Source organism: Electrona antarctica (genome assembly GCF_951216825.1).
Source record: "Electrona antarctica genome assembly, chromosome: 10".
In the NCBI taxonomy this organism is placed as follows: domain Eukaryota; kingdom Metazoa; phylum Chordata; class Actinopteri; order Myctophiformes; family Myctophidae; genus Electrona; species Electrona antarctica.
In genome coordinates this window covers 24,371,239-24,383,620 of record NC_136791.1, presented here as the reverse complement: position 1 = coordinate 24,383,620, position 12,382 = coordinate 24,371,239, and the positions used below count along the sequence as shown (strand labels likewise).

The following is a 12,382-nucleotide window of genomic DNA, read 5'->3' as shown; positions in this document are numbered from 1 at the left end:
AGTTGTTTTTTATTGTCTCCACCAGGCAGAGCCGGATTGACCTTGCTGAGGGCCCCCGGGCTGGAGCAAATTTGAGGGCCCCCCTTGGGGCGCGCGGCAAAGCCGCGCGTCCCGCGATTTGGCCGAGCGGCACAGCCGCGAGGCCGGGAAAAAATTGGGCTATTTTGTTTTCATTTTGGGGTACCCAGGCCCCTAAAAAGAGAGGCAGGCAGGCAGAAGCTCTCAATGGTTTAACCATAATACAACTAAATACAACAACAATACACACATTTCACTTGAATTGGATTTCACTTTACAATTTTATATTATATTATATATATATATATATATATTTTTTTGGCTTCAGCCCACCCTAGCCCAACGGTAAATCCGCCTCTGCCACCAGGCCGAAGGCTTGGGGAGAGAGTATGTTGTGCACTACGTCCGTCCGTCTGTGTGTGTCCGTCCGTCCTTCCGTCTGTGTACAGCTAATCTCCGGCAGTGTTAACCCGGTCGAGGCCAAACTTTGCACACATACTCCCTGGATGAACTGGACTCTGATTCACTGAGAGAACAGTCTCCTCCTCACCACACTCTGATAAGGAGACAGTGTCCTCCAATCGTCTCCCTTCCTCTGGTGCGACTCCTCACGCACACCTACCCACCACTGCCGACAGTGTGTATTGTCTCCAACCTCAACATCCCAGCTGTGAGACACTGAGTTAAAGCCCTCAGAACCCTGTACATTAAAGGTTAAAGCCCTCAGAACCCTGGACATTGTACCATGAGTTTAAGGTTGTCAGGAAGCTGCAGCTGTTTCTCTCCAGGTCTCACGCTGGTCAGATCACCAGACGAGGTCTATAGAGGATGGGCAGTGTTGGGGTCCATGCAGGATGACGGGAGTGTAGGAGACAATGTCCTTCATCTTGTCCCAGACTCTGAAGGTCAGCTTGCCCAGGTGTGTTAGCCTGGCTAATAAACCAGACTAATATCACACATTCGGTCTGGCTTATTAGCCAGGCTACAAGTGTGTGGCCTCTGTCAGCGCTCCTGAGAGCGGTCCTGCAGGATGAGCTGGACTCCCTCCCTTGTGGTCAGACCCTTATTTCTCTCCTCCTCCATGATCATGTCCTATTCAATGCCGGACAGCATTGGAAGCCGCTGGTCAGTGGTTGGCTGATGAGCTTATCGCCTGGTTCTATAGCCTGTATCTTGGTGGTGGAAAGGGGGTGACAGGAGCTTGTCTCTTTCTCATGTCACTCTCTCTGACTGACGAGTGAGTCTGAGAGAAAGGCATGAACGACTGAACAAAGAAATGAACTGACAACAGGAATGACAGACACACACACACACACACACACACACACAATGTCAGGTGTTGTGTTTATTTACAAAAGGTTCACAAAGTTCTGACACACATTTTGAAATGGGTCAATTTGCACAACACATTTACAAATAGGTCAATATACACAATAGTCTAGGATCTGGCTAAGGTATGCACTTCATTTAGGAGAGAATATCTCAACTGTTCTTGGCTAATATGACCGCCGCGAACAACTTGGGAACTATGGCTAATTCTCTATCCGGGACGATAGAGATTTAGCCATAGTGATTTTTTTCTAAGTGTTTGGAAGCGCTCCCTTTCAGTAACGCAGCATCCTGCTGCCTCCTGCATTATGTGCAAATTCAAAACAGGTGGTACGCAGGGCCGTTGAGTGATTATTCAATGAGCGCTTCCAAACTCCAATACTTAGAAAAAAATCACCTGCAAAGAATTTCTTGACATAAAGTAGCTCATAACATCTCTACCGTGGATCTTTATGAAACAAACACTTTGCAGATAGAAAGAGGATAATTAAAGCTTTTCGTACAGCTGCAATGTTGGTGAGTTTGACATAATTTAATACAATTAGATTGGACTATGTCAGTTTGGATGTATGGGCGGTCATTGGCAAATTGTGGCTAGTTTCCACCCTGCCATTAACTTGTGGAAAGATGACCGCCGTGTGCATATGGTGAGTATTCAAACATGAGTATTCTGAACATTTTGAGCATCTCAGAAAATCTGTAGCTCCAACGGTTTAGAAGTTCGAGCCATGTTTCAACTAGCAGTCATTTTAAATAGGGTGTGGTCATTTTCAGGTATTTCGTCCCGGATAGAGAATTAGCCATAGTTCCCAAGTTGTTCGCGGCGGTCATATTAGCCAAGAACAGTTGAGATATTCTCTCCTAAATTAAGTGCATACATATCTTAGCCTGGTCCTCTACTACAAGACATTTAGGTAAAATATGCAGACGGTAGACTTTTCCTGCAGCCACAAAGTATTTATAGGCCTATTAAAAGCCTAGTAAAGTCATGCGTTGTTGCAACATAGTTCCACATGACTGAGCATATGCCTGTTGCTATATTTCAATCACTTAACCAAACCTGAGGCTGATACTACACATGTCTTCAGTTTTCCTAACTACAGTCATGAGGTTCTCAAAACCTTTTCATGTCAAGGACCCCCACAATTCTGTATTTGACTATTTTTTTTAAATAGCAGAACTATCCTACAATATTGTAAATCTGCTATTTTTGAATAGTTAAAGTATAAAATAATGGTGAAAGTGGTTAAAATCTACAATGACAAGAAGTTAATGGGTTAACAAGCAGTGTGAGGAAGCATGAATTAGGAACTATAAGGGACCCATGCCAAGATTCAGTACAAAGGTTGGTAATTTCCCCAAGTCTGTGGACTTGTCTGAATAGGTTAGTAGAGCGTAAAGCCAAATTCCAATACCCCAAATCTCGGCCACTCGCTCACTCACACTCGTTCACTCCAGCATGGTGGTGTTACGGTGGAACTGGTGACCTGCTGAAATATGTGACAATCGTCTAGACAATCGCATAACGTCAGTGCTGAATGTAAATCGTTGCAGTTTGTTTATTAGCAGAATTCAACCTAGCGGTACCGTATTCAGGCCACGTATTTAAAGACCTCCATGTAAGTTGTGTGAACTGTGAAGTCCACAAGATGGTCACATATTTTGACAGCTCACCAATTTCACCATAATTTGCCATGCTGGAGTGAGCGAGCGAGTGGCTGAGATTTGGGGTATTGGAATTTGGCTTGATATTAAAGGTGAACACTTTCCACCAGGATACCAATTGTATCCAATCAGGAGAGAGATCGTACACAGGACAGGATAGGGTAAACAAATTTGAAGTGATGACACAAAGGCATGAGCAGACACAATTGGAATTTTGCAAACCTGCACCTGATGAATAAATACTGAAAAGTATTTTCTGTTCATTAAAGAGCTGAGAGACGGGCAGCAAAGATTGCACATTTGCAAAGATTAGTATCAGAATAGGCCTATATGTTTGAACCTTTATACTCTTGTTTTAAACAAAACATATCACTTATTATAGCCTACCTTTAAGGAACAGTTGTAGCTATACTAGCATAACATTGATAAGGATAAAAGTATACAGACATAGGATATGGATAGAAAAAACGTTAAGACACCATTTTGTTTCACTAGAAAATGATTTGTGATATATCAACCTAATTCTCAGTGAGTCATGATTTGAATATGATTTATTCTCCAGAAAGTTCAGCTTTATTGAATATAGAATAAACAATGGGGCTATTGGCTTTTCTGAATTAAATGTATAGGCCCATATATTCTTAAATTATTTTGAGGATTTAAAAAAAAAGTGTAATCTATAAATTGGACTGTCATGGAAACAGTAGTGTGGATGCGTCATGAGTGAGTGTCCGAACAACAGTTTGGTTTAGGGTCCACCTTGTGGCAAAACACAGCGCAGTCGGTCCTAACAGATTAGCAGTCACGTCAGGGCTCAAATGAACATGCATTTGGAGGGAAAGGGAAAACAAACATCACAGAGAGGATTATGACCATTTCGGAAGTTTCCCCCCCCCTCCTCCTCCCCTCTCTCTGATAATAAATAAAGGACGTCTCTGGCTGCGCAGCCTATCGGATTCCGGGACACACCAACACGCATTGAAATGAAACGGAACGGCAGGCAGTCTGTTCGTTAATCCTCGCCTATCCTTTTTATCTGTGGACCGCAGCAGTGTGATCACAATGGGACAGCAGAGCGGAGGCACAGACACAGCCATGCGACACATATGATGAGAAAAGCCAGGTCTGTTTGACTCACTCACTGCGAGTGCAGGGCGCGACACTGACTGACTGGGCCGCATGTAGGCAAGCTGTGCGTGGGTCTGGGTGGTGGGTGTGTGTGTGTGTGTGTGTGTTAAAGTGGGCCAAAAAAAATGATGTTCGCTGCCCCGCTCCTGGGTGTCTACCTGGTCACAGGTGCGCTTCTCTCCACGGCCATCAGCGCGTGCCCGTCGCAGTGCAGCTGTTTTTATCACAACCTCAGCGACGGATCCAAAGCCAGGTGAGTGATGATCAACACCCACACACCCACGCCACATCAATAAGAAATATAGCTGCAAGCAGTGATAAGACGGGGCCAAGCCATAAAGGCATGGACTGGAGACTGGAGATTACATCACCTTTTGTCCAACCTTTTGACATCACTTTTTGGATGTGGATAGAATGGTCCAGGATCATACAATGATGTAATTGGCAGATCTAATGGTGCGTTCCCACCGCCAGACGCAAAGACGAATGGGAGTATCATTTGGAACAGCGACATGCATCATTGCGTCTTTGCATCGTCATGTCTCTGGCTTCCATTTACAATGAATGGTAGACTGTGTCTTTGCGTCTGCCCGTGTGAAAGCAACAACGGTCAGAGGTCCTTTGATGAATGACTCTGAACTTCAGTTCTTGACCGTTTCCCACGACCCTCTACCATATTGCCGAATTTCGTGGAAAGCGACAGCACAGAACTGTTCTGCAAAAAGTGGCTGAAGAAGAAAAAACGGTACAAAAACAATAGGGGTCTATTTTCGTCCCTTCGGGCTTGGCCCCTAATAAAGGCACAATCTTGCATATGGATTCAGTTGCCTATGTTTTGTACGCTTTTGCAAGCGCGCCTTAGTGATGGGCAGGTCTGTCTGTCCTCCCCACACGATTAGGCTACAGATGTTTGCACAGACAGAGGTGAACACGTGTGCAAAAGATAATTCAGCTATAGTGCATCATGCCTGCCCGATTTGACTTAAACCTGGATTATCTCACAAAGGCACTTTGAACCTCTCCATCTGTGTTTTATCATGCAAGCCTGCAAAGTGACCATTTTCCGACAATTAGGCCTAGACATATTTGTAAATGGGCTACATCACCTTTCTTAATTATGAGCAAGTCGCCATCTTTCGGTGGCCAGCTCAACTGCATTGCAAATTGTAGTTAATTTGAATTGTATATCCTAATATCCCATTTAGACTTGGAAATGTGTCACTTTAGACTTCCTATTTAACCATTATTTTATACTTTGGCTATTCAAAAATAGCAGATAAACAAGATTATAGCGGGCTATGAGCTTGTAGATCTGCTATTTTAGAAAAAATCATGAAAATGTGTGCAAATATTTGACTATATATATTTTTAAAGCGACCAAAAACTCAAATCTTTGCTTGCGGGGGGTCCCATGGAACAAAATATTTTAGATGGGATCCACGGCCACATACATTTCGGGGTTTGAGCACCACTGACACCACTAAAAAAAAATCCCATTATGTCCCATTAAAATCTTATTGGAACATTATTCAACAAACATTTCCGTCATCTTTTTTTTAGGAGCGTGATCTGCAACGACCCGGACACGTCCCTCGTGCCCGTCGGCTTTCCCGTCGACACGTCCAAGCTACGGATCGAGAAGACGGCCGTCCAGGGCATCCCGAGCGAGGCCTTCGGCTACCTGTCCGGCCTGGAGTTCCTGTGGATGTCCTTCAACGCACTGTCCTCGCTCCACCCGGACAGCTTCCGCGGCCTCGTCAGCCTGGTGGAGCTGCGCCTGGACGGGAACGACCTGCCGTCCTTCCCGTGGGACTGCCTGGCCGACATGCCAGGCCTCCGGCTGCTGGACCTGCACAACAACCGGCTGAGCTCGCTGCCTGCCGACATCAACGCTCACGTCAGAAACCTCACCTACCTGGATCTGTCCAGCAACAGCCTGTTGACTCTGCCGGCCGAGGTGCTCTCCGGCTGGCTGGCGGTGAAACCCACACTGCAGGCTGCATCAGGTCCTGCGGAGAGCTCCAAAATGATCCTTGGTAAGGAAGCGGACAGCAGGACTAATGTTTCACTCATCATTTCACTGTCTCTCTTTTGCTAAAAAGGCACTATAAAATGTAAGCCAGTAGCTTACATTTACATAATAGGTAGGAGTTGTCCTGGAGGTCAATGAATCTATAATTGGCCTACATGTTTTTTGATTTTTCCACAACAGAATAATAGGCCCATCATCATCATCATCATCATCATCATCACCACCGCCACCATTAAAGAAATGTATGTAGCGGTATAGCCTATATGCAATGTATTTACATTGTACACAGTCGTGTGTGTGTGTGTGTGTGTGTGTGTGTGTGTGTGTGTGTGTGTGTGTGTGTGTGTGTGTGTGTGTGTGTGTGTGTGTGTGTGTGTGTGTGTGTGTGTGTGTGTGTGTGTGTGTGTGTGTGTGTGTGTGTGTGTGTGTGTGTGTGTGTGTGGCTGCCCCACCCACACCCATATTGCCTTTCTTTCCGGGTTTTATGATTGATATTGACCCTATACTGTAAATGTTTTCGCGACGCCCCCACAGGTCTCCATGACAACCCATGGGTGTGTGACTGTCGGCTTTACGAGCTGGTCCAGTTCCAGCGCTCCCCGACACTCTCGGTGGCGTTCATCGACACGCGGCTGCGCTGCTCGGCTCCGGAGAGCCTGTCGGGGGTGCTGTTCAGCGACGCGGAGCTGCGCCGGTGCCAGCTGCCCCGCGTGCACACGGCGGTGGCCCGCGTGCGCAGCGCCGCGGGGAACAACGTGCTGCTGCGCTGCGGGACCATCGGCGTGCCCGTCCCCGACATGACGTGGCGCAGGGCGGACGGCAGAGCCCTGAACGGAACAGGTGAGCTAAAGTCAAAGTCGTACGATTATAGTCACACAGTGAAATTTGTTCTCCGCATTTGACCCATCTCTTGGAGCGGTGAGCCACAGCGTGCGCCGCACTCGGGAATCATTCGTTGATTTGACCCCCCAATCCAACCCATTGATGCTGAGTGCCAAGCAGGGAGGCATTGGGTCCCATTTTACGGTCTTCGGTATGACCCGGCCGGGGATCGAACCCCCGACCTCCCAGATTCAGGGCGGACACTCTAACCACAAGGCCACTGTCTGGCCATGCAGCGGTCAGGTGGTTTAAGCTCCATGGACAGCGACCACTAATTCAACCCTCTTTCTTTCTTTCTTTCTTTCTTTCTTTCTTTTGCTCTCGCTCTCGCTCTCGCTCTCGCTCTCGCTCTCATCTAATGTTCGTGTTATGGGGCCAGTGTTGTGGCGTAGTAATACATTTAACAAGACGTTTAAATACATTTTGCTTGCTGATTGCATAGTGACTTGACATAGTGAATGAATGTTCAGAGAGAGAAGTTGTTATTTTATGCTATTTTAGAAGTTACCTGGATAATATTGAGTAATCCTGTTTGGTGCAATATCACCAAAGTCTTGGTTCTGTAAGGCATGTGTCTGACTGAATTGCATTGTCAGTGGTGGAAAGTATAACTAAGTACATTTACTAAAAGTACTGTAGCTTGAACTACTTGAAGTAATTGGTAACTTGTAAAGCTATGCTTTAAAAGTACCTTCCCCAAAGCTGTGTCTGCACTTTCATCATGACATTTCTAAAGAGCTCAGGTCAGCTGTGACCTAGTCTCGCATAGCCAGACAGACACTATTCCACAATCTCTGAACGTATGACCGGAAGCATTTGAACATTGTGTGAGGCAACAGTTGGGCCACGCGAGAATAGCCGTAACTTGATCTGTTGTTTCTACATTGGTGCCACAAATTCCACACTCCATATTACATTTTGTTTTCTTGACCGATGTCACTTCAAAAAACACATATAAATCAGCAAGTGTACATATTACTGTTACTGCCCCGAAATGCATCTAAAATCAATTATGGTCAAGATATTTAAATTGTGACCTGGCCTGCACATCCTTCCTGTTAACACGGTGTATGATCTCCTTTCCGTCCACACAGTCCAGCAGGAGACCTCAAAGGAAGGAATCACCTGGTCCATCCTGCGTGTCCCCGCCGTGTCCCTCCGTGACTCCGGGAGGTACGTCTGCATGGCCGCCAACTATGCAGGGAATGCCGAGGCTGTCATCTCTCTGATGGTCTCCAACACGTCGAAACCAGTCGGAAACCTGACCAGCCCTGATAGGAAACCCAAAGCCAAGAAATCGAACCAGCAGGCCGCCTACCAGGAGAGAATGGTGGCCAGAAATGTGGCTCCTATCTCCATCCCTGGCCCTCCGCCTGGCCCTGGACCTAGAAAGGCCAGCTTGCCCCTGGAGTCTGGCCCCCCGGTAAGCTCTGGGCCGGGACCTGCGTTAGCTAGCTTGGCCTTGGAGCCTGGCCCTATATCTGTCTCCAGCCCTGGACCTGGGTTAGCTAGCTTGGCCTTGGAGCCTGGCCCGCTATCGGTCTCCAGCCCTGGACCTGGGTTAGTGAAATTGGCCGTGGAGCCTGGCCCTCTATCTGCCTCCAGCCCCAGACCTGGGTTAGCTATCTTGGCCTTGGAGCCTGGCCCTTCGCCAGGCTCTGGGCCTGGACCTGGGTTAGCTATCTTGGCCTTGGAGCCTGGCCCTTCACCTGGCTCGGGAGGGCCCGGACCTGGGTTATCTAGCTTGGCCATGGAGCCTGTCCCTCCCCCTGGCTCCGGACCCATCCCTGGGTTAGCCAGCTATAGCCTGGCTGACAGAAATGACACTCGTGGCCCCGTGCCTACTGCCAGTCCAGATGCACTGCTGGAACTGGAGAAGACCAACCTCAGCAACCTGACAGCCAATACCTCGTTGCTCCAGCAGTATCCCGACAGGATGGTCCGGTCTGTGAAGGTGGTCGGGGACACGGACAACACCATCGCTCTGAACTGGAGGGCCCCAAAGGCCAAGAACACCACCGCGTTCAGTGTGCTTTACGCCGTGTTTGGAGAGAGGGACATGAGGAAGATCAACGTGGGCGCGGGGCTGAACCGCGTCACCATCGACGGGCTGGTGCCGCAGACCAAGTACATCGCCTGCGTGTGCGTCCGGGGGCTGATCCCCAAGAAGGAGCAATGCGTCATCTTCTCCACGGACGTGGCGGCCAGCGCCGCCAGCATGCAGAGGCTCATCAACGTCATCGTGATCACGGTCGCCTGCATCATCGCCGTGCCGCTCACCGTCATCGTGTGCTGCGGCTGGCTGAAGAGGCGCATCCAGAAGTACTGGGGCAAGAAGTCCAAGAACATCCAGGACTCCTACGTGACCTTTGAGACGCTTTCCCCTGGCGGAACGAAGGCCAAAGGCCTGGAGGACGAGTATCTCACCAAGCTGAACCCGGAGGAGTCCAACAGACTGCTGTCGGCCCGCTCCAGCCTGGACTCCGAGCCCACGGCCAAGATCGAGGGACAGCCCGACGAGTACTTCTGCTGACGTCAAGCTCCAGCTCCAGCTGCGCACCACCTCCTCCCCCGCACCCACCCGTACTCTTTTCCACCTCATCATCACGCCCCCGACGGTCTCGTGCCTAATCACCACCCCCAGCCGCACCCGCACCCCCATCCTTACCCTCACCACCACGTGCACCCACGTCCTCACCAGCATCCCGAGGTCAGTCCTCCTCGCACACGTTCACACACGCCTCATCCTCGCCAACATCCCGAGGTCAGTCCTCCTCGCATGCGTTCGCACACGTCGCGTCCTCACCAGCATCCCGAGGTGAGTCCTCCTCACACGCGTCCGTACACGCCTCATCCTCACCAGTATCCAGAGGCCAGCCATCCACCAACACACTCGCCCCCGCGCTCGCCCATGCGCTCGCACAATCCGCATCCTCATCGTCAGCATCCCGAGGTCAACCCTCCGCCCTGCATGCGCTCGCATATGCCGCATCCTCACCAGCATCCCGAGGTCAGCCCTCCGCCCACACGCCCGCACTCGCCGCACCCATGGGACTCCCCTCCTCCACCTCCGCCTCCCCGGTGCACCGCACCTCCAACACCACCGCCTCAGAGGCCCGGCTTCTGTCAGAGGACATTTGCACGCTGCACCATCATGGAAATATCAGTTTAGACTATTCTGTCATTTCAGCACAGTTCTTTTCTAGATACATCTAGAATGTTTCACGAGTGAATATGACTACTGTAAGTCATCCTCACTGGACCATAATAAGAAAAGTTTGCAACATTCAGACGGAATATAGTGCTACAGGGATGATGTATTTTTGTACTTCCAACCCAAAAGTTACCTCCGGTTCCCACCGCAGATTTCTAATGAAAGAAAATAAGCTCTGTTCAAAACAAACGCTTTCACAAATTCACAAATCAATTCACAAATCAACACACTTTTTTGAATTGATTAACCACACAGGTAATTAGTAGGTTTCAATAGTCAATAGTCAATAGCTTAGCAACATTAATGTTATGGAGTGGATCAAATCTCCAAATCAAGTAACGGAACAAAACTTGAAACTCTCTTAGGTTTCTGTTAACCACAGACCGTATTGTCTGCACACATTTAAAACAAAACAAAAAACATCTGGTTGTCAACTCACGTCTGTGTTTTAGAACTACAAACTGTAGCATTATATTCAAACTTTTCTTGTTTCATGCCCCAGTGTTCATTTCACTAAACCTGTCAAAAGGAACATGACCAAGGCTGTAATGAGATGAACAGGAACTATGACCTCTCACACGCCCTGTGGTGCTAAACTGACCAGATCTGTGAGGTCTTTCTTCCATCATGTACATTCTACGCCTCTGTACTTATCTGTCGTACGTTCTCCGAGACGATAAATACACTGGCATGGTGCAACGTCACAACCAGCTGGAGCTGGACACAACAGAAAAGACTGAACTATGACAATGTAAATATCGTTGGAGAAGATTATGGAGGGAAAAAAAACTATTATTTTATATTCCCAGCAAAGAGATGCATAATGTCACATCAACTATCAATATATACTTGTTTTGTGCCACCTGCATGCATACATTCCAATTAGGTCAGTGGTTCTCAAAGATGGGTCCAGGGGTCCTTGAAGTTGAAGGGGGTCCAAATTAATATAGCATCAGTATAACCCGAGGTTAAAAAGTTCTCACATTTCCATTTTTTCATTGGCACTCACCCAAAGTAAACACTAACACGTTTTCAACTATGAGCCTTTATCAGAGCTCTGCTGAAGGCTCATGATCATAGCCGAAACGCGTAAGCATTTACGTTTGGTGTGTGACAATAAAGAAGTGGAGTATAAATGGAGTATACTTTGTCCTCCATTTATTAAAATTAAACGTTTTGGATTTATTTTTTATTCCTACTTTTTGATGTTTACTGGAGTTTGGGTCTAGCACTCCACTGAAAACCATTGCTTATTTGCAACCTCGATCTTTTTCTCATTTAACCCTATATTCATTGACTATTTGAAAATAGCCAATCCAGTAGACTGTATAGAATACAAAACCTGTCCCTGGCACAAAACACTTTCAGATGGCGGTCCGCGGCCAAATACATATGAATTTGGTGGTCCTTGACATGAGAACTCACTCTGCGTCTTATTAAATAATGGGCACTTTGGCTATCAGACATGAGAACCACTGAGATAATGACATGCCATCATGCATCATTAACTAATTGAATGTATATTATATTTAACCCAGTTGTATTATTTGAATGAACGGAAATAAACTTTTATATATATATATATACTGTATCCTGTTGTAGTGTTCGTATTAGCTTACTGGGATGAACCGGCTTTGAAAGTGGGTCAATATTCAACAAGGAGTTGAGACGCTCATGTCATATTTGGTCTTTGGCCAAATGGGCCAATGAGTGCAGGTTTAATATCAGGACAGTGCCCAGATTCTGCATGTCCCAAATTATTAGCCATTTATAAACCTGTTTTGTGATGAAATGTTTTTGTGTTTGTCAAAAAACACAAAAGAAAAACTAAACCCTAACAGATTGAAAAACTAAACAGGACCAGGTCTATAGCCAATGATTATAGAAGGGGTAAGAGGTCATTTTGGTGGATATTCAAATAATGTGGGGGGAAAAAACAGTACTTATGTTATCATTTGGCAATCTCATAAACAATAAATACGATTTATAAAGGTTGAGAAAATAATTTTGAACAGCAAAATCTACCCCACCCCCAACATTCAGTAATCATAAAGTTGAGCGGTTTTGTGATGTCGGGCCAAAACACGGTACTCGGTATGTACAACCGGTACCTC

General features: G+C 47.2%; 1 protein-coding gene across 8 annotated transcripts; it reads left to right on the top strand.

Annotated features, from left to right (window-relative positions):
* Window positions 1–4,267: 4,267 nt before the first annotated feature.
* Window positions 4,268–9,605, top strand: lrit1a (leucine-rich repeat, immunoglobulin-like and transmembrane domains 1a). 8 transcript variants are annotated; one of them, XM_079512739.1, is made up of 5 exons: window positions 4,268–4,393; window positions 5,701–6,176; window positions 6,707–7,012; window positions 8,149–8,396; window positions 8,811–9,605. In XM_079512739.1, the coding sequence occupies exons 1-5, from the start codon at window positions 4,269–4,271 to the stop codon at window positions 9,585–9,587; spliced, it is 1,932 nt and encodes a 643-aa protein (XP_079368865.1). In that variant the 5' UTR covers window position 4,268; the 3' UTR covers window positions 9,588–9,605. The 8 variants fall into 8 exon arrangements, with proteins under 8 accessions (XP_079368865.1, XP_079368864.1, XP_079368861.1 ...); XM_079512738.1 differs by having other exon boundaries at window positions 8,149–8,413; window positions 8,798–9,605; XM_079512735.1 differs by having other exon boundaries at window positions 8,149–8,418; window positions 8,776–9,605.
* Window positions 9,606–12,382: the final 2,777 nt, after the last annotated feature.

Coding starts and splice junctions, on each gene's coding strand:
- lrit1a (XM_079512732.1), top strand. CDS start 4,269: ATGTTCGCTGCCCCGCTCCTGGGTGTCTACCTGGTCACAGGTGCGCTT. Junction 4,394..5,700: donor AGCGACGGATCCAAAGCCAG/GTGAGTGATGAT, acceptor TCTTTTTTTTAG/GAGCGTGATCTGCAACGACC. Junction 7,013..8,148: donor CAGAGCCCTGAACGGAACAG/GTGAGCTAAAGT, acceptor CCGTCCACACAG/TCCAGCAGGAGACCTCAAAG.